The sequence below is a fragment of the Varanus komodoensis genome, unplaced genomic scaffold (genome assembly GCF_004798865.1).
Source record: "Varanus komodoensis strain SLA01 unplaced genomic scaffold, ASM479886v1 scaffold36, whole genome shotgun sequence".
Lineage (NCBI taxonomy): Eukaryota > Metazoa > Chordata > Lepidosauria > Squamata > Varanidae > Varanus > Varanus komodoensis.
The window spans coordinates 940503-963369 of NW_025335873.1; the positions used below are offsets into that span (position 1 = coordinate 940503).

The window sequence follows — 22867 nt, forward strand, 5'->3', positions numbered from 1 at the left end:
AGTCAAACATCAAACTTACAAAAGCATGAATATATTCACTATAATCTTAACTCTGTCAAAAAGGATTGTACCCACCTCAACAGGAGCTGCTAAAATACATTAGGAGAACAGTCCTACGCATACTTAGATAGAAGAAAGCCCTACAACTCCCAGCTTTTCTCAGCCAGCTGTGCTGGGAATTACAGGACTTTTCCCATCTAACCATGCATAGGCTTGTGTTTTAGGAGAATGTTACATACCCATGAACATAAATCAGCCCCAGCTCCGTCAAGTACTATCATATAGCAGTAATTGTGTTTGCCTCAAAATGTGGGGCTGCACTTTAAAAGCTGTAATCGTCTGATCCGAAGTATCTAGAGCATACCTCTTGAAATAAATGGATTTAAATTGGTTATGACTGACTTAATTGCTATTGATTTTAATGGGATTTAGCATGACTAAGTCTAGAACCAACTAAATGGACACACAATTGCATATTCGGTATGTAAGTATGAATGTGGAAGAGCAGAATATTTATGATAATATGTATTATCATATATAAAGGAATCTTAACTCAGTTGAAGGTTTCCCCATATAATGATGTTTGAGATTCATCTTCTGGCCAGGCACCAAAGGTCTTTCACTTGCTGTAGCTCATGGAAGTAATACTTTTGCTTGAGTATCTTGCAATGGACACATCTGTGGATCATTTACTTATTTAATTTTATCCTATTGTGCCCAACAGCCGATGATGTCTGAGTACAAGAAACTCACAGATAGTGCAGTCCAGTGCATGCCAGCAGATGTAGGACCTTTTCTGTCTAAACATGTATATGTCCTAAAGGTATTTTCAGGGAGACTCTTACATGCTCACGATTTTGGTGGCTTTAAAAAAAGCAGTAGCACTTTGTTGAATTGTCTCTTATGTCTCACATTTTCTTACGATGATCCTTGCACAGAGAACTGCATGAATAAGTATTTCTTCTGCTCATGGTCCATTGGATCTTAGCCAGAATGTTTATAGAAGCCCAACTACTTACAGCACTGTGTAATTATGCATCTCACTGTTACTGGCATCATTGTGGGGGAGTTAATATTTGTGATTTTATCCCTTTAGTAAACGTGCCAAAAGAAACCATTGTGGGCAACCACATTAATTGAATTGAATGTTCTATCTTGCAATAGTCACTGCAGGTACTTGCAACAAAGATGAATGCTCATTTCTCTTTAGTTCATGAATAATAAAGTAAAAAAGGGAATTAGAACAATCTTTGCTTGCTCTGTATACTGACATACTGAAGAATCTGTATATTCCCCCCTCCCCATGTGACTGACTTGAAATTTACTAGATATATACAGTGGGAAAGCAAGGCTAGATCATGTTTTCATTGAGCTGATAGGCACTTGCTGAAAGACACGAGTACAGTTTAGATACAGAAAAGTGCTTATATATTCTTGAGTATGACCAGTCAAGTGGAGTAAAAGAAACTAAAAATAGGTTGGTAAAATTTAAAGTCTCCATCATAGTTCTTTTCCCACAATAACTTGAAGCTATGTGCACCGTCAGTGGGACTTGGAATTGAAGTGTTGTGTGGGCTTTGACTTGCATTAATACTTTGCTTGCTGTTTCTTCCACTGAGGCTAGAGGGATACAGCTGCTAAGAGACAGGAGGTATGAGCAAGAGCTGTTGGACAACTTCTCTAAACCATAAGGATCATAGTTTCCCATGTGAACTTTACTTATGCATTCATATGTTTATCTTAAGCACTGACTTGTGTCCCATCATTGCTACATGTATGGGTAGAGACACCCTGTGAGACAGGGCGTCCTTCAGTAAGTAGTCTTCCTAGGTAGGCCCATTTGACTTCCCTGTTGCTCATAGTTTAGCTGCAAGCATCACTCTTCTGGTTAGTCTCTTCAAGACTAACCATGCAGTCTGCTAGCTGTTGTAATACTGGGAAAATCAGATATGTTTCTACCTTCATGTTTATGTTTTTATGCTGCCTGTAGTTGTTAGGGTTGTCTTCCATTATCAACAGCAATATATGGTGGTCTGTTTAGCTAAATGATATGGTATTTTAAATAACAAATAAAAACCCTCCTTTCTGCGTTGCAGGTTGGTCTGTCTCTGTTTGAAAACATTGTGGTTATGGCTGAATCAGATTTTCATGACTTTGGTCTCACATGCTTAATAAAGTCTACATTTCAGAGATCTAGGCACATTTGTTTTTTGGATCCTGCTTGCGTTCTGCTGCTCTTCCTTCATCATCTTTAACCATTCATTTGGCAGCTATCTTTGGCCTTTCTTGTTCAACAGTGGGAATAAGTGATGAGTGACTTACAGATAGCTTCCCCCGGCTCTGCCTTAGTACAGCACCCAAGGAACTAAGTGTCCAGTTCTGGTTTTCCCTCATTGCACCAGATTTATAACTACTTCTATAGACTGCATTTTGATACTTGTAAAGCGATGACCAGCCCACACTGTTTTCATTTTTGAATGCTGTGCTCTGGATCTATGTACTAAGCAAGAAACAAGCTTTTCCAAGTGATCTTTTCTCCTCACCATCTCCTTCTCCTCTGTCTTGATTAGTAATCTCATTCATGTCCCATACATGGGGCTGCAGGTAAATCCATGAAGAAGAAATTGTAGCTGCTTACATGTAAAGGCCATTCTTCAAATTGGTATACTGGCAGTCATGCATCCTACCCATTTCCCATCAGGGTCATGGTCTCCTATTATTATCCTTTCTTATGTGCCTGTGAAAGGTATTGGCTTCTGCCTGCCCTCCATGCACCAGGCACCTTTCTGCATGGACAGTGGCTGATGTATTTGAAACTGGCGGTGGTTTTTGTGGGTATTTTCTCACATGTAACTGCTCATATTCTTACTTGCAGAACCACAAATACAGGTAAGCTGTTGTGTTGCGCCAATTTCCTTAATGCAAAGAATTCTTTTGTGAGATTGATGGCTATACATTTCTATAAGCTTGAAGGTGTCTCTTCATAACCATCTCTGTGTTCTCTCTACACATGGTTCTCTTCAGCTTCCTCTTGAATTAATAAATGGTACACATTTGTGGCCAGGTGTCAGAAAACCTGGTGTTAGGATGTATTTTATTTTGGGGGCATTTTGGTCTATTTTTTAGGGACAACAAGATTGCATACCTGCAGGGGGAAAAGCTAAATTTAAATTGATCTTCACTGGAATGACCTTCTCCACCTTTTTACTTCCAAGGAACTTTGGTAATATACACAATTCATTTCCATTTGTGTTAGGCTTGCATGTGTTAATGTTACATTGCTGCTTCTGAGATTGGTACTGCTTTATTATTAATATAACTGGCCAAGCTGAGAAAGTGTCTTGCAGATTAGTTCAGAAGAAAAGACTGTTGCCTTGTATGACAATCTCAAATTGAAACTGAATATGATATAAAAGTTTAACAAAACGTGGCCAACTAGAACACTGTGCCTTCTAAAAATAATTCTGCCTATATTACTATCTAGACTATTTAAAGCAATAAGAGTTTTTTAAAATGTCAGACATTCAAATTTGTTTTCAAGCTGCTTTATCCAGCTAAGGTTTATAAAATATCCCCACCCTAATCTGTAAAAATTCCAGAAAGGCCCCTAGATATTTAATTTACATGCTGGCTAGTGTAAGGATTGATCAGACTGCCTCGGGATGGTGAGCATGGTGCTCTCCAGATGTGTTGGTCCAAAGCAGGGGTCGGCAGCCTTTAACACACAGAGGGCCGTTTGGACCCGTTTCCCACAGAAAAGAAAACACCGGGAGCCGCAAAACTCTTGTGACCTCTAAAATGAAAGCAACACTGCATATATCATTTTTTACCTTTATGCTATGTATAAAAAAACTATAGTGTGTTGCATTTATGCAACAGATTGGGGGCTGTGCCATGCCGGCGTGGGTCACAGATCAGGGACTGTGAGCGACGGAGCCGCAGCAGAGGGATTCAAGAGCCAAATGCAGCTCCAGAGCCGTGGGTTGCTGACCCCTGGTCGAAAGGATTAGGGAAGGCTGCTCGAATGTGTATTATTTCTTAGGCCTTTGTATTAACCTTGACTGTTCTTTCTATAGTAGCTAGGCAACTGTACAACTGAGTGGAAAATTTTGATTATGTTTAGGATTGCTGCCAGGTCCTTTGGTTCATATAAGGATTTTGTAAAGGGTAGCCATGTTGTTCAGATTGTGCATGAGCAGAAATAATTTATGTACATTCCTAACTATGACTATGAAATCTTAACAATGATGCGGTCTTGACAATTGGGGACAAACTCTGTTAATCAAAAGAGTTGGCTTGTTTCAGATGTTTGGGGCAAGTGTAGGTTCCAACTGCAAAATAGTGGCATATGCAGATGGGAATGATGGAATGCTGATTATGAGGGAGTTGGAACTTGGGATCCATTGAGAAGAGTCTCACTACTTTTAAATTGTGGCATTTAGGACACTCTTTTCTCCTCTTAAGTATATCTCCACCCCAAGAAGTGTCTGTGTGAGTGCGTGCAATTTCATTAAATTTGAGGATCTTTGGAAAAGTTCTCCGAATCCTGGAAATGTACTGCATTTGTCCTAGTATTTGTCCTTTGTCATTTAACACCCACTAATATTAGACCTAATGTTAGTGACCCAAGGAATTTAACAGAGATGCAAAGGCCCCAAAAGCTTGATTAATAGTGCAGTCTCTTAAGCATTTATTAACATTGAGTCTCTTATTTGCAGCCACTTTGCTATAAACTTTATACATCTATGTTAATGTGTTCTGTGTGTATTTTAAGATATTGCTGAATTTATTGAGTGGAATAATATATTCTGGAATCTCAAGGAGAACTCTAACATTCCAACATAGTGTTCTTACTGAATTGCTGCATTGTTGCTGAGTTAATGGGATTATAATACAGTTGAATAAAAAGAGTGCTGAAACTGGCCAGTTCAAGAAGACAGGAAGCGATGACCCATACATAGCTTTCGGTTCTGGTCTGTTTTCATCCTACAGATCAAAGAACAAAAGCTCACCTCCTTCAAATGGTGTCACCAGTTTTCAAAGATTCTTTTCACACCCGCCATGCTCCCCTTTGCATATATAAGGTTGTGCCCCTGTGGAGCTGGTGTGTTGGAAATGATTGTATGAATTGCCTCAGTATTGGCTTCAGTTCATACACTAGGTATCTCAGTGGGAACCAGTATGGTGTAGTGACTAAACTGTCAGGCTAGCCCTGGGAGATGCAGTTCAAGTCCTTAATCACCCAAAAAAGCACTCTGAGTAACCTCAGGCCAATCAACCTAAGCTACCTCACAAAATTACTTTGAAGATAACATATGGTGGGTGTGGGAAGAAACCCATGTACACATCAGATCCTTGGAAAAAGGCAGGATATAAATTATATATTATTTTATGCAATCCCCTGCTAGTTCCTCCACATGCATCTTTGATATGATGATGATATTCTCAGCAATGTTTATATACTGCTTCCCATTGAACAATTCTTCATTGCATGCAGATTGCCAAAATCCTGAATTGGGTCTAAGATTTGCATTCAAATTCTGTTCTTCCTGTTGTCATCTCCACAGCCCTTGTCCAATGTTTGTTCTTTTCCATTGCAAGTTTTATGCATAAATGTAAATGCATTTTTGAATTACCATGAAAGCAGCTTGTGCCTGCAATGGGAAAACTCACCCCCCTGTCATACTAAGCCTGCTGTTCTGTTGTAACTCAGCGCTGCAGGATTTTTAGAGTGAGAAATTACATGAAAAGCTGTGGTCACATTCACACAACCTTTGGACTAAATTTGGAGTTAGATGAATTTCAGAATAGACCTTTGTCATTTAAAACCCAGTAGTAATAAAACATGTTTTCACTGTAATGTATAAAGTTTAGAAAACTAGCTTATTCTACAGCTGTGCAATAGGAGTACACACATACATATACCCCTAAATGTGGTGCGGTGTGGTAGGGAGATTTTGGAGCCCACAGCCACCCCGGAGGTGAGTTCCAGAAGACCAACACCAAATGAAATCAAAAGTGCATTAGTAGCCTCCCTTAAGATGGTGGTTATGTCCGTCTTATCAATATTTTCCCCTTTCCAAACCAAACGCTTCGTACACATACTGTTGTATTTCTCATTCCTATTCATGCAATTCAAATCAACTTAAATAATTCTCCTCTGACACAAGGGTAAAATTTTGCAGTGCAAATCAGGACCATTTGTATTGAGAAAATATCACTTTGCAATAGAAAATGTTTTGATGCCTCAGATGAGAGAGATTTAGCATGTTTATTTTACTTGTATTTACTAAGCAGCGAGGCTTAAAGTTACCCTGGTTTTGTCTCAATATACCGCAAGTATTTGACTCAATATTTTTTTGGAGGGGAGCACACTTTAAATGGGATTTAAATGTTAGATATGTTATTGGAATAAATGTGAAAAATTAAAGACAACAGTGTGTATTTCCCTTACACTGTTTAATTTACATCTTTCATTATGTTCATACTTGGTTGTAAACTGCCTAGAGTGCTTTGGCTACCTGCAGTATAGACATAAAATAATAATATAAGAAAAGGACAATGCTACTGAAAACTGTCACTCTGATCTTAACATCCTAAAGAACTGTGTGTGTTATTGCATAAACCAGTTTTGTTCTCACCACTTTATTTATTTGATTGATTGATTGATTGGTTTATAAGCCATCCCTTAGCATCATGCTGTTATTAATATTATACATATTAATTGCATTCTACTATGAGACATGCATTTAGTAAAGTGATGTAAATGTATTTACATATATATGTGTGATAATAATATGAAAAGCATTAATTAAGGAAAGAAATTGTAAAGCTTGGCTGATATTATATTTGTGATTGTGAGCTTAGGCAATTAAAATTTTAGTGTGGAAAAATGAAACTCTGAAAAAAAAATTCTAGAAAACTTCCTATTTTGGAGAATTTTCTGCCCCACATCACTAGTTAGTTATTGACCAAGTTCTGTGTGACAGAACTTTGGTGTGGATCTAGCAGCGGCGAGTGTTTTACACTTCGCCTACAGCATCTACCTCCCGATATCAGAGCTTGCCAATAGAAAAATATTCAGCACTTCATTATTTCTATAACCTGAGTGCATTTTGCAAATTAATTGATGTGTGGGAGGAAAGGCATCTGCTATTGTAAAAAAGTTCTAATTATTGCAGCAAAACTAGACACAAAAATTGTTTGAGTATGGTGAACTGACTCCAGTTCCTTGAGGGAAAAAAGACCTTCAGACAAATGCCCTTTTCAATCCCATTTTCTCAGGTCCTGTTCTTCACATGGGCTCGCTCTCTTTTTCTCTCCCTATTAATACTGCAGGCTTTGTTTGATGAACACATTCCTTGTTAAATATTCACTTTTGAAAGCAAATTCTGGACTTGAGAGAAACCATTCTGCATATAGCAAACTGGATTTCATCTCTGCACCTTATTTGACAGCCAGACTGTCTGGATGGAAACAATCCAAGCAAGTGGCTTGAGGTCTGGAAAAGTCACCGGAACACTACATTTCACGTGGAATACTAGAATGAAAAAAGAGTTTTAAAGTCTTGAATGCCGTTGAGTTTGGGGAGAAAAGGATACCAGTGAACAGAAGGAAAAGGTGTTGCTTCATGCTAAGAGACATTCAAAGATTTAAGACCATTTTCCTGAATTTCTTTGCCATATTTCCTTCCAGTTCTTTGAGAAGCCAGCAGAATGGCCACTCCTAATTTGCAGTGTAGTGTATCTGGAAGACTTCATCTCTCATAAGAAAGTCTTATGTGATGCTCCTTGGGAAACTTCACAAAATGCATGCTTTCTGAGCCTTACTAGACTTCTTACACTTTTTAAATATTTGCCCCAGTGTGGCAGAAAAGACATGGAAGTGTTTATTTTGCTCTGCTCCCCTTATCTTCTCTTCCACACTCCCCCAGTTCGTGGTAAAAGGAGATCTGTCTTGGAAAATAAGTGTTTCTACAAACAAATGGCTTGATTTACATCAGTTCAGGTTCAGATTACTTCAACAGATGGATTATCTTAAATATCTACTTCTTTGAAAAGAAGAGGGATTCTGGTGAGTTAAACTCACCATGTTTAGAAAAACATGTTAAGATAAATAGCACATTGTCTTAAAATTGAAGGGGAGGACTTGCTATTTGAACATTTCCTGTATAAGTGCGTGTTACTTAAATACTTTCAGAACCCTCTCCTTGTGAATATTTCAGATTCATTTTGAGCTAATATTCAGATTAATAACAAAAAATCTTAGAGCAAGTGTGCAGGAAAATAGATTATCTTTTGTTTTTGTAATCATGCCAGCTAGGATCAGTTTTATTAAACAACTTAATGTGTTTGGGAAATATCTGTTTCCAGACTTAATTAACCCCATTTTGATATTGCAACTGCTTTTTTCATGTATTCATCTTTTACAGCCACATTTTTGTTTTCATGTTCAGAATATTATTGACTCCGTAAATAGTTTTGAAATGCCACTCTGTGATATATGGGTCTCTTTAACACTTCTTTGATTTATGTGTTCTACATTGAAAAAAGCGAAGGAAGCAAATTATACTGTGTGTGGGGGGGTGATGTTGCCAGTTTTCACTTTTGCAGGCTTAGTTAAAAACTACTTTTATCAATCAAATCTGATGGGTTTTCTTTGTGTTAAAACATTCACCATTTAACTCTTTGAGGAACATATGAAGAAGTTTGAATTTATGTTGGATTTCGGACTCTTTGGAACAGCCCTGTATTTACCCATTCGCCTGGTCCCTGCAGGTGTAGGTGAGCTGTTTGTGGGCAGCCAGAGGAGGGGTATTTATTTATTTATAACATTTTTATGCCGCCCCCATCGCAGAAGCCTCGGGGCGGCTTACAAAGAGAATAAATAAACATAGAATAGAATAACATTAAAAATTCAGAGTATCTTGGCCATAATTTAAAAAAACCAATAAATAAAAACAACCAATTAACAATTAAAATATTGTTTAAATAAAAAGGTCTTGGCCTGGCACCGAAAAGCAAATAAAGACGGCGCCAGGTGGACCTCTCTGGGGAGTGCATTCCATAGGTGGGGGGACTTCCTCCCTTTCTCCTGCAACCTCTGGTATTTTCTGTGCTCCCTGTGAAGGAGGGCACTGTGCTTCTTCTGTGCCTCACATGGAAGCCAATCCTGTTTCCTAGCTTGCCTTTTAAACTCTTTTTGTATGTTCTTTTTCCACCCGCCCCTCTTATGAGTAAAGAGCAAGCTTTTTTTCTCCTGCAGGCTACAACTTGTGTGCAGGCTTTACTTAAAACATTTTTACCTCACTGTTCAGCTGAAAAAGAACCCTAGAGCTTGTTGTGATATCTGTAATAAAACAATTCCTGCTCTGAGGCTTATAATCAAAAGACATGATGTAAAAATAAAATGAAATAAAATAAAGGAATTGGGAGAAAGAAGGGTAGAGAAATAAATCCAGGCACCAGTTCTGAGATAGAAAGCTGAAACTTCAACAGTTCGAGGAGAAGAGGAGCCAAAAGTTGCCCACATCTCTGCAGAGCCCTAGCCACCCTGCCTCCCTCTCGCAGTTTTTGTAGCTTGGAATGGCTGGATGATGGCCTGACTTGAGGAAGGCAGCTCCTTAGCAGAAGCAATGGCATAGCAGGGCTTGCCTTCTCTCCCACACTGCATCCTGGAGGATTGATTGATCATTCAGTTGCAAGGCTGCTGCAAATTCTTGGTTCAAAAACTTGACACCTTTACATTTAAGTAATTATGTTGATTTAATTATGCTCATTTGATACTGAGTTGAAGGTGAATAAAGCCTAGAAATGCTGTAGAAAACCTGTTGAAGTTACATGTAAATAGGCTAAAATAATATTTTCATACCTTTCTAATTTGTTGCCTTGTAACTAGGTTGAGAAGTGTGCACCTCAGAAACATATAAACTTTTATAAACTGTTTTAAAATGCTCTCTTTTCTCTTTCTCTGGTCATTTTTCCTGAGTGCTGGGCCTTGATAATGCCCTTTTTCTTTGGGACTCCATCTGTTGGGCAATCTATATTTGCTGCATTTCCATGAAAATGCAGGATGTGGTATTAGATTCTATGATTCTTCACATTATAGAACCGTGGAGTTTTATAATATGCATCTCCATGTTGGCTCACTCTCTCCTTTTAATTTTTATTTCAAAAGTCAAATGTCATGTAACTTTGCAGTCATGAAGAGTAGACCATTATTATTCCCTTACATGCTTGTCCCGTCTCTGTTTCCTCTTGACAGAAACTCAAGGTGACTTAAACATGTCTCCTCTACATTTTAGTCTCACAGGAGCCCTTTGGCATTGGTCGTTCTAGGAGTCAGTGACTGGCCCAAAGTCACTAACGAGTTTCATGTCTAGATAGAAACTTGAACTCAGATCTCCCAAGTCCCAGTGCAACACCAATCACAGGTTTAAAAATAGAAACTGAGATTCTCAGGAAGCAATTCTGCACCAGATATTTATTTTATAAATGTTTATGCTGCCTTATATATTTTCCATAAAACTCTGTATTGCCTGTTCTGACTGGAAATGGTTCTTTATATATTTTCCTTTTATCACAAGGCCAGCCTAACTTAACACAATAAAGACTTTAGTTTGAAGCCACTTGTCCCTAATGTGCTTGAAAGGAAAGGTTGGGAAGGTTGCCTTATGAAGGAACGAGTTAGGAAGCCTGCTTTTGTCAGCACAGTTGACCCAGCTTAAATTTGGAGTCAGGGCAATGGCAGCTAGGATGGACAAGCTTCCTGAAAACCTGCTGATTGCTGTTGATCTTTTTTGCTATGTGACCAGCAGAAGAGGGACAGTGTATCTTCTGGGATATGGTAGCAGTCCACACAGTATCATACAGACCTGAGCAGAATTTGGGGAACAGAACATGCCCCAGAGCCATTCCCCAGGATTGTTCGCAATGTGCAAGATACTGTGGCAGGAAAATTGTGGAAAGTACTCTGCAAAGACTCCAATTTGAGAGTATAAATAATACTTACTTTTAAGCCTCACACACACACACACGCGCGCACGCGCGCGCACGCACGTGTGCACTCTGATTGATTGATTGATTGATTGATTGATTTTCAAAAAGCTGGGAAAGGCTAATACCATGACCACAGAAGTGTTTGTTTAGAAATCTGACACAGAATTGAATTCATGGCTGTACAGCTGATGGCTCTCCAGTGGACATGCTTGAAGAAGTTATAATCTTATGAAAACTAATGTATCTGTCTGGACTTTGGTGTCTTTATTTAATTTTATTTAAAAGATTTGTTCCCAACCTTTCAGTGCTAAAAGACAACTTCCAAGGAGAATAGATAGTGCAGAACAAAATTAAAAACTAGCAAAATCCCAATGCAAAATGAATAAAAACAGCAGAAGAAACTGCATAAAACAACAGAATTGCTGTAAAAATCCTATAGAAGGTGACACTCAGTGAGTGAATAAATTTGTTTTAAGCCGATGTCTGAAGCTCGGCAAGGTTGATGCCAAGCTAGTGTCCCTATGGAGAATATTCCGCAGCTAGGGCACCACCATAAAAAAGACTGTTCCCCAGTCAACATTTGCTAAACTCCCAAAGGCAGGGGGCACTCAGAGAGGGATCTCTGTAGATTGCCTTAAAAGCCAGAAAGATTCATATTTGGCAAACTGCTTTGGGATGTTTAAAAAAACCAATGGAAAGTGGTACATATATTTTCTTAAACAGAAATTGAGCATGTGGGCTACATGGGGTGGGGCACGCAGAGCAAAATGAACAAAGAAAACATTTTGTGATGACGTTGACACAATTGCCTGCCTCATCTGTGGTTCTGCAACATTCTTGACTGGCTGTGGTGCATTAATGGACTGCTTTTCATGGCTGTGAAGAGAGATTGCAGGTCAATGATTGTGTGTGTGTGTTGATATGATTTATTAGAAAGGGTATATTATTTGTCTGTACTAGAGGCAATCAGTTTATTTTCTTGTAATGGCTTGCCTGTTAACAAGGATGAAAGCTGACAGATCGTGAAATATTTCCTCTGACTCTAATCATGTGAGACATCTTTATGCATATTGCTGATTTAAAGTCGTCATCTTGGTTCTCTGAAGATGATTTCCTGAATCCTGTGGCTATGACACTTAATCTATTATTTAAAAGTTGATTTAGATGGGCAGCTCTTTGTGCCATTTGCTGCAGGTGTGCATGGATGGGGGAAGTGGGTGGCTTGCAACACACCCTGTTTCTAGTGGTCTGTTCTTCTTTCCTCCAGGATGGTAAGAAGAAGCACCATCTTTAGCAGTTTTCACCCTTTCTTACAGTAAACTCTCTGGAACAAAAATGGCCTAAAAGTGGGTAATTGTATCCTGAACTTGTAACCCTGCCAATTAATAAACCAAAATTTTAGTTGACCTGTCACTTTAAGTTTGCAGCCTTGTTTATTATGCATTCTATGCAAATTTTCTGTACTTTATTACAGACTAAAATAGTACAAGAATTACTGAACATGCTGCTCTTCTTCTCCAACCAGTATTATCATTCAGTAACAAACTATATTCCAGTGCATAAATTCTGCAACCAGAGTGCCCATTTGACCTCATACGATCCTTGTAGAAAGGGTTATTTTAAAACTTTATTAAAACTGCCACAGTACACAAAATACAGCCCTGTGACCTGCCTCTGAAGCAGATTCCAAAGTCATATTTCTTTTGAATGAAAATGTGGTTTGTTTTATGGTAATTGGAACATAAGATTATTGAAGGAACCATTTATTTGTCATAATTTTAATTATTGCCACCACCACTGGTGAGTATGACACTTAGGGGGTCCCCAGAATTATGCCCTCTTTATTCCAACTACAACTCATTTATTTCTTATTTATATTTATATAGCACTTCCCATTTAAAAAGTCCCCAAGCAGTCTGCAGCAAACTAGAGAACAGTACATCATTACAAAAGCACACAATTAACAACAGTTGTTAAAAGCCAGGGTAATCAAATAGGCTCTTAATCATCAAAAGAACATGTTTGTTGGCACCTGACAAAAAGAGGTGAGGCATCACTATGGAGATGGTGCTTTTGGTGGTTTCCTGCCTTTTTATGCAGTTTTTCGCCTGTTTGAATAGTTGACCCAGTGCCTCACCTAAGGTGTATTTACTGGCCCTTAAGTTGGTATGTTTGTTTTTCTTCCCCTCCTTCTCTTTTAACATTGGCCCTGCCCATCACTGGAACATGGTTCCTGAGATGGGCCACTTGGAAATTCTACTCAAGCAAGATTAGTCTGGTCCAGACTGGTTCTCAATACCTGTTTTGCAGCTCATCACTTCTGGCACTGTTTAACCAGTGTCCCTGCTCTGCCTCTCTCTTCTGGTTTCCTTCCCTTCTGTGTCTTGTCTTCCTTGTTTGTAAACTTTCGGACAGACCCTGTAGCTCATTTTCATTTATGTACAATACCTGCCATCAGCGCTAGGTTGAATCTTTGATATGAGCTGTTTGGAGAGACAACCTTTTGTCTGAAAGGCAGGATGAAATGTGTCCAGTTATTTATAAAAATTTTACCCTAAAAACAAGGTGTGGCTTCTCCTGGGTGAATTTTGTGTTTTCCTTGTTCTCCTGTAGAACTGTAGCATGCTTGTGGGCTAGCATAGTGCGCTCTCACTTTCTCAGAAGGCCAAGAGGGTGAACACCACCCTAGGATGCATAGCCAGAAGCGTGGCTTCAAGATCGAGAGAGGTACTACTGCCACTCTGTACGACTCTGGTGCACCCGCAGCTGGAGTATTCTGTTCAATTCTGGGACCCTCATTACAAGAGGGATGTAACAAGGTCAGAATCAGTGCAGCGAAGGGCCACTAAGACAGTGGCTAGTTTGCAGGGTAAGCCATATGAGGAGAGACTGAGGGAGCTGGATGTTTTCCGCCTGGAGAAGAGGAGACTCAGAGGGGACGTGTTAGTGATGTACAGGAACATGAGGGGGTGCCACGCAGATGTGGGTCATGCCCTTTTTTCCCCTGCAGTGGAGGACAGGACACGTTCCAGTGGAGCAAAGTTCAGGAAACCAAGATTTAGGGTGGATGCCAGGAAGTACTTCCTGACAGTTAGGACCCCTAGGGTATGGAATGGGCTTTAACAGGAGATGGTTGAAGCCCCATCGGTGAGGGTGTTTAAGGACAGGCTGGACATGCACATGGTAGGCATGTCATGAGTGGAGCTGGCTGGAACCGAGGGTCAGACTAGATGGCCCAGGAGACCTGACTCACTCTGTTTCTATGTTTCTATGCATTCTACCTGGAGGACATGTTAAGCATTTGGATTTTAACCCACTTCTCCTGGCCTGTATAGCAATATGCCTCTAAATACAATTCCCTCTGCCCCTTCTACAAATAAAAATTTTATGATTTTGAGCAGAATAATATTTCACTGAGACTATGTTGGTTGGTTAGTTGGTTTTTGCACAATTAAAAAAAACTTTATCTGTAGTTTTGACTGCTAGATGGATGGCTAGTGTTTCTTTCCTTGTTTGTGTTTGCTGAAGTAGCCAGGGCAATTTAGTTTCTTACCTTAGTGAGATACAGTGTGTAGAACATGGGGGAATCCTTTAATCTTGGTAGACCTCAGGTGTTTTATAGCTCCCTCCCCTGGTTCAACTAGAGGATAAGAGGTTGAAATGGCTGTGGGATGGACAAATTGAGAATAATGAATGCATAATTATATGTAGAATATGGCATTGTTGTTGCTGTTTTATCATCTAAGATTACCTTTGTATTAATGACCATGATGGGATGCTACAATAATAGTAGAGGGGTTAGCAGGTGCTTAGAATTCCCCAAGGCAGAATCTTTTTCAGGAACTCACTTTAATAAGGTTTCCAAACCTTGGGGGATCTGCTTTGCTGCTGCTTATTTAGAATGACAGCATTCAGGGACAGCAAATATAAGACAGAATTTAATCTGTGAGCCCTTTAGTGTTTTGCATTTTGCAAGCAAAATGGAATCTACTGTTGACAGCAGTTTGAGGGAGACAATAGTGATGTCTGACATTGTAAGTAGAGAAAGACAGAATATGTGGGTCAGTTTTTATTGGAAGAATATGGTTAAAGGCAACCCTTAAATTGCTCCATGTAAGCTGTTCAGTTGGTTCTTGTCTTTTGGTCTGTTCGAGAAGAGCTGGGATAATGGGGAATTGATCTGCTTGGAGAAGAGAGCTGGTGAGGTTGAGAAGAAGGTGTATGAAAAGATAAAGGCTCAGATAGTTGGTTTGTGGGCAAGAGCCATGCCACTAGGTAAGAATCCTGGGCTAAGATGAGAATGGGAATGATTGGAGCACCTTTAAAACCTTTCAGATTTGATAATGTGGACCCCCTCTTAATTTTTCTCAGGCCTTGGATTTCTGCCACTGGAGGTAGTGTTGAGGCACGCTTGTCCAGATGTGGACGCTGTGGCAAGGTGTGCTTAATTTAAAACAGAAGTAAAAGCTCTTCTTTGTAGTGGTACATTCTCATGAGAATCATCATTTATGATGACTTGAAGCAGCCTCGAGTGTCTGATTGGATCAGATATCCCATTTTGTCTGTGCAAGTATAGTTGCAAGCCTTGGTTAACTTTTCTTAACCATAGTTTGGTGTGATGTCCAATAGACATCCCTCCAACTAAATGCTGGTATTAGTAATGGGAAAATTCCCAGTATTAAAGGTTTCCAGAACAGTCATTTTGTAACACACAATGAATGACTGTCAAGGAAATCCTTAAGTTACCATGGGCAGAAATATAACCTAAATACCTCTGCCACTCATATTCTGTATTACATTTTACATTTTTATGGACCATATTTTCTGAATTGACTGTAGTCTTTTGCTAGCATCTTTAGGCCCAAAGGCTAAGAAAAATGTTCCTGCTAAAAAGAATTGGACCTGTTCTGTGAAACACAGTATATGGTGCTTAAATAATGTATAAATCAGGTTGGACAGGAGCTGCCTGTCAGTTTTATTAACTTTGACCTTTTCTCCCATTATAAAGATGGTTTGGTAAATATTTAATGGCCCCTTATAGATCTTGACAGTTGGATCTCTGTTCCTGGAAGCAGTAGTAGGAGGGCAGAGGGAGTGAGCGCCTGTATTGTAAACGATTAACAAAAGTAGCTCAATCCAAAGAGTTGTCCTTCAAGGACAAAATGTGTGTTTTGTAATAATAATAATAATAATCCTTGAACTGTTAGATATGCCCTCCAAAGTAGAAACTGTACCAAGGTAATTCAACATCGGATTTTTTTTTGAATGGCAGAATTCAAAACTCAGCTCTGAATAGTGTAGATATGTGTCCTTTCCATTGTGTAGACTGTCTAAATTGGATGAAGGGCCCCCACTGCCACCATTTGCTATATAACAAGCCTGTCTCTTCCAGAGAGGTGTCAGCGGGGTCTAAATGGCTGAGCTTGCACTGGTCTTAATAGGATGCCATGGAAAAAAGAGGAAGGAAAAAGTGCCTTGCATTGGGGGCGGGGGGCTTCTTCTGCCAAGTTACCGGTGCCTTTGATTCCGTAAAAGGTGACACATATTGCTCTCATTGCAAATTCTAGCAGCAAAGATCGAAAACGGGGGTGCTTGACATTTTGAAATGTTGTCTTTCAAACTTGTACTGTCCCTTGGATTCATTGATTTCCCATTTAAGAAATCTTTGGGAGAAAAACAAATTCTAGCAAAATTCACTGGCCTAAGATGAGTGTGTGAGAATGAAGTGATACCCCACCCCCTCTAGTAGTGAGTGGCTCTGCTTTTATTAAGAATGCTATACATCTTTGTATTGCCATCTAGATCACACGATAAATTGGCCACGTAAATCAGAAAGCTGTTAAGCAGTATGGAATACTCTAGCCACTGACAATTCAGTCTTGTCACTGGATGGTTTCATTAATTTGTACAGCATTTTCCAAGAAAATAATTTCACTTGCTCGTGTGTCTCATCTGCTGTCCACAGCTTCCAGTAAGGCTGCTTTGTTTTCCCCGTGCTGTTAATCAGAGCTCTTTTGACCTCCTTTATCAGAGCTCCTTTTATAGTCATGAGCAATGGATTAATTTTTCCTCTGTTTGAAAGATATCCCCCTGGGGGAGGAGCCTGGCCACTCTGTTCCTCTGAGGGGGCTGCCCCACAGCAAGGAGGAGCAGCAGCATTTGGTTCCGTTCCTTTGTCTGCTGGTCTCCCCTAACTTCAGACTGTATGGACTACAAAGCTATTTGTTAGTTGGGAAAGTGTCTCTGAAGGTGTTATTGCACTTAAACACATTCTACCTAATTAATACATTCAAACCAAAGAAATTAACCCTAAAATGTGTTCTTCTTAGTAGTTCCCGGTGCCTAGGATTCACTGTGGTGTGGGCGATGGAGAGGGAAGCATAGATCATATGTATAACACACATGCATGTGCATTCAAAGTATTTGGAAGGCACTTGTGTGTTGCATATACATGTACATTTTCATAAAAATGATGTTCAGTGAGTAGGCATGTGAGGACACAGTCATCTCAGTTGTGGTGCTTTGCTTGGAATACTTAGTAGGTTCCCTCCCTCCTCGATTTGAGATGCTAGGTCAATATACTCTTATTTCTGTGTGTTTTCAGACTGTGAGGTTAATGGCCAGTTGAACTTTGGTTTTGGGTTCTGTATTGTTTCTGCCCTCTTTCAATTTTACTGATAAAACATCTGTCAGTTTTCTTGTGATTTTGTTACAGTCAGTCAAGTTGAGGTTCAGATAGATGGAGGAGTCTATTTAGACTCTGAGGGTAAAAGTATTTCAGTAGATATTACATCCCTTTCTCCTTATTGTTTCTGTACATGACACACATGGGCTGTGCACCTGGTTGATCTCAGCTTCTGCAGCAGAGGAAATTTTCATGGAATCCCTCCCACACCATCCCAGTGTGCATGTGCCTAACAGGTTCCTACCAACTACACAAGTAGTTCTAAGCCTTGCAGTTGTTTTCATCAAACCCCCTGAGCAGTTTTCAAACAAAAGGTGTTTATGGTATTTGTCTTCTGTTTAGAAAACCCAACTGTACCCAAGGTTCCGTGTGTGCCTCAAATTAACACTTCAAAGTTTGTTGCTGCACCTCTTTGCATTTGTGGTGGGGCATCCCCTTCAACCCTTGTAGGTTCTTATACTGGTTTCTAAGTCATAACCATGAGGCGATTTTCCCATGTGTGTCTCAACTTCTCTCTGCCTCTTATCTTCACATAATTCACTTATGGGATCTGATCATAGTCCAAGTGGCTGAGCATTGCCTAATCTCTAGCATCTCTGCAGCTGGGAACTAGTCCTGTCTGAGAATCCGTAGAGGTGCTGCCAGTCAGTGTGGAACTGAGGGATCTGGACCAATGGGACTTGGTACAAAGCAACTCCATGTGAATTTGCTGTCACAGGATGTCGCTATGGCCATCAGCTTGAGATGACTTTAAAAATTATCATCACCCACTTTAAGTCACAATAGCTTAGTGGAAACTCCAGTTGCAGAGACAGTGTGGCTCTGCATGCCAGAGGCTGGGGAGCAGCATCAGTGTGCTCTGGTTCTCAGAGTCTTGTAGTATCGTCCCACAGACTACTCGTACTTAATCCGTTGGTTTGGCTGCCATTTTGACATAGAGACATAGGAAAGTCTTTTTCTCATTTAGCCCAAGTGCCTGATCCTGCCTAATCACGGAAGCTAAGCAGGGTCAAGCATGTTGCAATCCGGATGGGTGACTTAATGTTGTGAACCACCCAGGGAACTTTGGCTGTGGGCAATATAGGAATGTAGATAATGATAATGATACAGCTTCCTGTTCTAAACTCTGTGTGTTCTTCTAAGTTGCATTTGCCCCTTCTCCTTGAATGATCTTTTCTGGAAAATGTAAAAAATATCAATTATTTTAATGACTAACTAATATCAATTACTGTAATGACATAACTATTAAAATTTGTGATTGTAAATATGTAACCCACAAATTACCATAATTGATTTTGGGTTTCGTGCTGTACAAAATGTTCTGAAACTTGGCAAATCAATTGATTTTCTTTGGTGTGGTCAAACACCCAGCCATCATTTCCTGACATGATTGAGTGGTGCAGGTAGGAATGTGCAATGATATGCAGAAAGTGGATTTATAATTGGCATAGTTTCCTTAAAATTGAGATTAGAAGATCTTTAAGATATCTTGAGAACCACTCAAGGATCTCCAAAGAATAGCAGTTGGCTCAGTTATTTTGCCTACTGACTTGTGAAATACTTATGGAAAGGAGGTTGGCCACAGTCTTATGATTATGGCAGGAGGAGCTGCAGTGCATTTTCCCTGATTAACTTTATCCTTTAGCTTATGGGAAACACTGTCATCCTCTGTAGTAGCAAAATCAGTGCCGTCCGTGCCAACAAAATTGGAGCCAAAGCAGGGCCATTGGAAAGCAAAGAGGACATGTCTGCATTCTGAGGAAACTCCCAGAATTTGCAGAAGTGCAAAACTTTGCTTTAAAACCACAAAGAGCCCCCCTCCCCCGGTGCAGCTGGGATATAAAGAACGTGTATGCTTTGGTGCTTGGAATCACAAAATGTTAATTGCTCATTATAAAAGAAAGGCAGAAAATATCGGTGGGGGGAAGGGCTCGCTTTAGTCCCTGACAGGTATAATAGCCCAGAGAAAGGGGGGGGGGGTGGCTGCCTAGAACCCTAGACAATAGCATTCCTCTGAACAGGTAAGGTTGTACTGAAATTGCTAGATCAGTGTGGTTTAGTGGCTAGAGGGCTGGATTGGAACTTGCAAGATCCAGGTTCTAGCCCCTGCTCAGCCATGAAAGTTCACTGGCTGACACTGAGCCAGTGGCAGACTCTCAGCCTCACCTACCCCACAGGGTTATTGTGAAGATAAAATGAAGAGGAAGAGTAACATGTAAGCCATGCTGGATTCCTTGCTAGAGGGAAAAAAGCAGGGTATGAACACAATGCAGTAATAATATTTGTGTACTAGTGCATTATTGTTGGGGTAGTGGGTCTGCCAACTGCTGAGGTTCTCTGTAGATTTCTAATGCCAGCTTTGTGTTTCTCGTCTAAGAGTGAACGAATAGATTTTGAGAGGTCTAGGTACTAGTGAAATGCAAAATTGCCACCTCTTAAGTTGATAGCTGATGCCACAGGCCTGATCACATGTCTTGTAAAAGTGCTGTAGCCTCCAGACTGTGTAGGAATGCTTGCCAAAAGAACAATAAAATACCATGTGGCTAATGATCAGCTGTTTTCCTCCAACAGCTCTGCTTTACAGGAGACGTTCCTAGTATAGCACAAGCTGTGCATTGGTTAAAGAAAATATTTTGGCTCTGGACTCAAATCACATTTGAGTTGTGAGTAAAGGTTGGGCTTGTGAAATGCTGCAATGGGATTAAAAAATAATTTTCGTTATGGTTGGTTTGGATGTTTTTGTTTTGCTTTGTTTTGCATTTCAACTGATTTCATATTTTGTCTCCTCCTCCCCTTTTCTTAGTTGCAATACCATGCAGGGCTAGCATCTGGCCTTTTGAATCAGCAGTCTTTGAAACGGTCTGCCAACCAGATGGGGGTATCTGCCAAGCGACGACCAAAAGCCCAGCCTACCACCTTGGTGTTACCACCTCAGTGAGTAGAAAATGTCGGGGTGTGTGGGGGGTACAGGAGGGAAAAAGGGAGAGAGATGCAATACCATACTGGGACTTTTCATGCTTCTTTTCTTGATGTTAGCAAGGTACTTTAGAGAAAACAATAGGGGAGTGGGAAATTTAAAAACCTTCTGTGAGACTTTTTCTATTTGAATGCAATATGCGTCTGTCCTGAGCTCACCCAAATACCTTTTTGGATCATAGCCTATGATTTTACCTGCTGGAGAGATGTCCCATGCTGAAGCTAACGAAGTGTAGAAAACTTTTTTTGTTGTGGTTCTTTTCACTTACAGATCAAAAACAAGAGACCTGATTATACCTCTGTTCATCTAAATTTTATATGTATATATAAACAACTTTTCTGCATCCCACTGGTTAAGTGTTTGTTAATTTTGTATTAGAGTCAAGACTTTCTTTACAGGTAACAGGCAATTGTGAGGACACGCAGTAATTGTAGCAACACCTGTCTTTAGCAGTTTAAGTAGTCTGGTTCTGATGCCAAAAAACAGAAAATCTCAAGCCCACACTACAAAGCTTATAAATTAATAAATACCTTAAAATATTTAGTGATCTATAAAGGGAAGCTATCACAAAAATAAATGAAGCATAAAACATTAGTGTGGTCCTTTGCACATCCTTCACTCAGAATCACTTTTTCATAGAGCCGGATCCACTGAAGTATGAGGCCTGTGAGGCCCTGGTTTTGGTGCCATCAGCAGCTTCCTTGTCACCAGCATGTGTAGTTGTATGCTTTTGCAGAACTCGGAGGGAATCTAAGTTTGTGGGACAAACAATAGCAGAAAGAAAAGGTTCCTGTTGCCTTTTTCTTGCTGCCTTTTTCTTGCTGCTGAGCCATGCTAGCAGTTGTGAGGACTGAGAAAGGAGTGTGTTACTCTTATCCATTAGGTTTGTTTGTTTGTTTGTTTGTTTGTTTGTTTATTTATTTATTAAAACATTTCTATGCCGCCCCATTCGCCGAAGCCTCGGGGCGGCTCACAACATAAAGTTAAAATATAATACATGCAACAGATTAACAATATAAAATAAGTCGCCCTGGCCAGATAAAATAAGCAAATAATATTAACAATTAAAATGACGCTTAAATAAAAAGGTCTTCGCCTGGCGCCGAAAAACAAATAACGACGGCGCCAGGCGGACCTCCCTGGGGAGCGCATTCCATAGATTGGGCACCACCGCAGAGAAAGCCCTTCTCCGAGTACCTACCCTCCTAATTTCTTTCATGGAGGGTTCCTGAAGAAGGGCCTCTCCCGCAGATCTCAAGGGGCGGGCGGGTGTACATGGATGTAAGCGCTCCTTCAGGTAAGGTTAGGAAATTAAGGAGAATATCACAATCTTTTGACTATCCTCCCTGCTCCCATCCAACCCCCCCCCCACCTACCCATGGCTTACTGGGTTGCCTACACCTGTTGGTGCAGGATAGGTGTACACTAAGCTGGTCAGCACAGTGGCATGTAAGCACATCCCAGAGCTCAGGTGACTGAAGGCCACTTGTCCTTCATATTTAGCCATGACACAATAGTATCAGAACTAAGCAGGTTCCATAGAAGCTGAGTTTGAAGGTCAGAGTTGAACTCCTTAGAGCAGTTTTGGATTACAAATTGTAGAAATGTGGGGGGGGGGGAGAAAGAAAACAAAGGTACTCAGAACTGCTGACGCAGTAGTGAATTTTAGCAGCCTAAAGAGCCATGCATGACAGCTGCTCATCTACAACTTTGAAACGGCCAGACTTGCCTAACAGTCTGCGTGTGCAAGTGGCAACCATTTATAGATGTACTTAGGAATTTTCAGCTGAAAAATAAAGCCCTGGGAAAACCTCCATGGAATACTTCCTGTTGCACATGAGTGACTGACATATATAAAGATGGGGAGTTGCTGGACCTGGGATGGCAGCTATGATGGGGGAGAGCTTGGCAGGGGTTTAGGGTTGTATTTTCACCACCATTCAGCTGCAAACACTTGGCGGGTGAGGGATGGCCATTATTGGGGATGCTGCGGCAGTCCTGGCTGGGAGTACGCTTGGAGGCTTGGATAACTTCGTTAGTGGTCTCTCTCTGTCTCTCCCATTTGCTCATTATTCTCTATCAGGCTGACAAGAAAAATGGAACAAACGCTAAAATTAAATAATTGCTTAAAAATGGGGATGAGCTTCTCATCTCTTTGGACTGTCATTTTGTGAGAAAATAGATTTTTCAGTTGGATGGAATTCTCTA

The 22867-nt window shown here is 40.2% G+C and overlaps 1 protein-coding gene across 7 annotated transcripts in view; it reads left to right on the forward strand.

The window, feature by feature from the left end:
• Window positions 1-22867, forward strand: part of MED27 (mediator complex subunit 27) — a 135494-nt gene that overhangs the window by 28893 nt on the left and 83734 nt on the right. For 5 of the 7 annotated variants that reach the window (XM_044439897.1, XM_044439898.1, XM_044439895.1 and 2 more), the window contains exon 3: window positions 20486-20616. In XM_044439897.1, coding sequence (XP_044295832.1) covers window positions 20486-20616 — 131 coding nt within the window. Of the gene's footprint in view, window positions 1-2746; window positions 3591-7338; window positions 7991-20485; window positions 20617-22867 lie in introns of those variants that run through there. The other 2 variants (XM_044439899.1, XM_044439900.1) reach the window with 2 other exon arrangements.